At 44.6% G+C, this 1,370-nt stretch overlaps 1 protein-coding gene across 1 annotated transcript in view; it reads right to left on the minus strand.

The window, feature by feature from the left end:
- Positions 1-246: 246 nt before the first annotated feature.
- Positions 247-1,370, minus strand: part of LOC310933078 (pyruvate dehydrogenase (acetyl-transferring) kinase isozyme 2, mitochondrial-like) — a gene marked incomplete at its 3' end in the record, with an annotated part of 10,868 nt that continues 9,744 nt past the window's right edge. The window contains exon 8 of the mRNA XM_083896500.1: positions 247-390. Within this exon, the coding sequence (XP_083752626.1) occupies positions 247-390 (144 nt within the window). The remainder of the gene's footprint in view (positions 391-1,370) is intronic.

Genomic DNA, 1,370 nt, shown 5'->3' on the forward strand with positions numbered 1-1,370 from the left:
TATCTTGACCCTCTGTGTCTCCTCCTTTATCTACAGCACATGTTTACAGAGAGCAGGGCGAGCAGATACAGGACAGAATGCTCACTAAATCAAGAAAATCGATGCTGGGCCTTCTCTCACCCGTGACCAGTGTCGATCACGCCGTCGGACTGCCAGTCGGACAGTTTTGGTCCCTCTGTGACCAAGGACAATTTATGCTGTATAAAATGTTTTTTTTCCAAATATCATATTGGGTTCACGACGGAATCACTTGGTCACGCGGTAGACGGCCATGTCCAGCGGGTCCTTGGAGGGACTGCACCAATCGTCTGCCTCCAAACTCAGCTTGTAGTGACGCAGAGCCTTCTTGTTAAAAACGGGCAGCCTCTCCACAGAGTCTGTAGACAGGGCCTAGAAATGGACACAAAGATTAGGATTAGTAAAATCATGTTTAAATGTGGTCCAATCGAGCTCATTATATTGATGCAAATATGTGTTTGTGTCAGGCTTTTAGCTAGGATTTTTTTAGAGGGTGCCCCCTCCCTCCCCCCCCCCCCCCTTGCCCTTCGGTACCCCCTCAAAAAGATGCGGGACATGCAGAGCTTTTGAAAATTTGAGGTAAAAATGTGTCATTCTGAGGATTTTGGAAGGACTCATGAAGGGAAAGTAACTCAAAATGGAAAAAAACACAGAAAAAATGAAATTAATTATTCTGCCAATTTTGTAACAATTTATTATTATTATTATTATTATTATTATTATTATTTTAATATAATTTTGTTGTTATGGCTGGGACTGTGTATACTTGCCTCACTAAAGTCAAGGCATTGCAATTACAGAGGGTGCCCCTAATCTGGTGCGGGCCTTTTTTTCTGCACACCGCCCCTGCTGACTGTTCTTCTCCCTCTCCTGCATTGTGCGCCGCTGTGCACCGTATCCCACGCAGAATGGATCATTTCTCTATGCGCAGTTTTATCCCCACATCCATATATGACACGTACATAATGATCTTTATGACGAGGATCGGGTACAGTCGCGATGAAATACAGGAGATCCGAGTAGATCTTAGTAAAACGTGTTGACAGACTCTCAAGAGCGCACTTTTCATTGTTTTCACTCCGTGGTCTCAATCTTTGTGTAGAAGACGCTTTAGCGCTGTAATTAAGGGAATAACAGATGCATCAGATGAGCTGATCTCTTTAGTTAACTGCTCAAATAGGCCAGCACAATCACAACATCATTTCTGTGGTTACCGGGGGAAACGGGAGGAAAACATACGGCGTCTTTTGGGCGTCCTGCCTAAAAGTGGGGCGTCTAATTTCCAGGACGCCCGGACGCCCTGCTGGCTAAAAGTCTGGTTTGTGTCATATTTTACCTTCAAGTGAATGACC

Source organism: Microchirus variegatus (genome assembly GCF_963457635.1).
Source record: "Microchirus variegatus genome assembly, chromosome: 10".
Lineage (NCBI taxonomy): Eukaryota > Metazoa > Chordata > Actinopteri > Pleuronectiformes > Soleidae > Microchirus > Microchirus variegatus.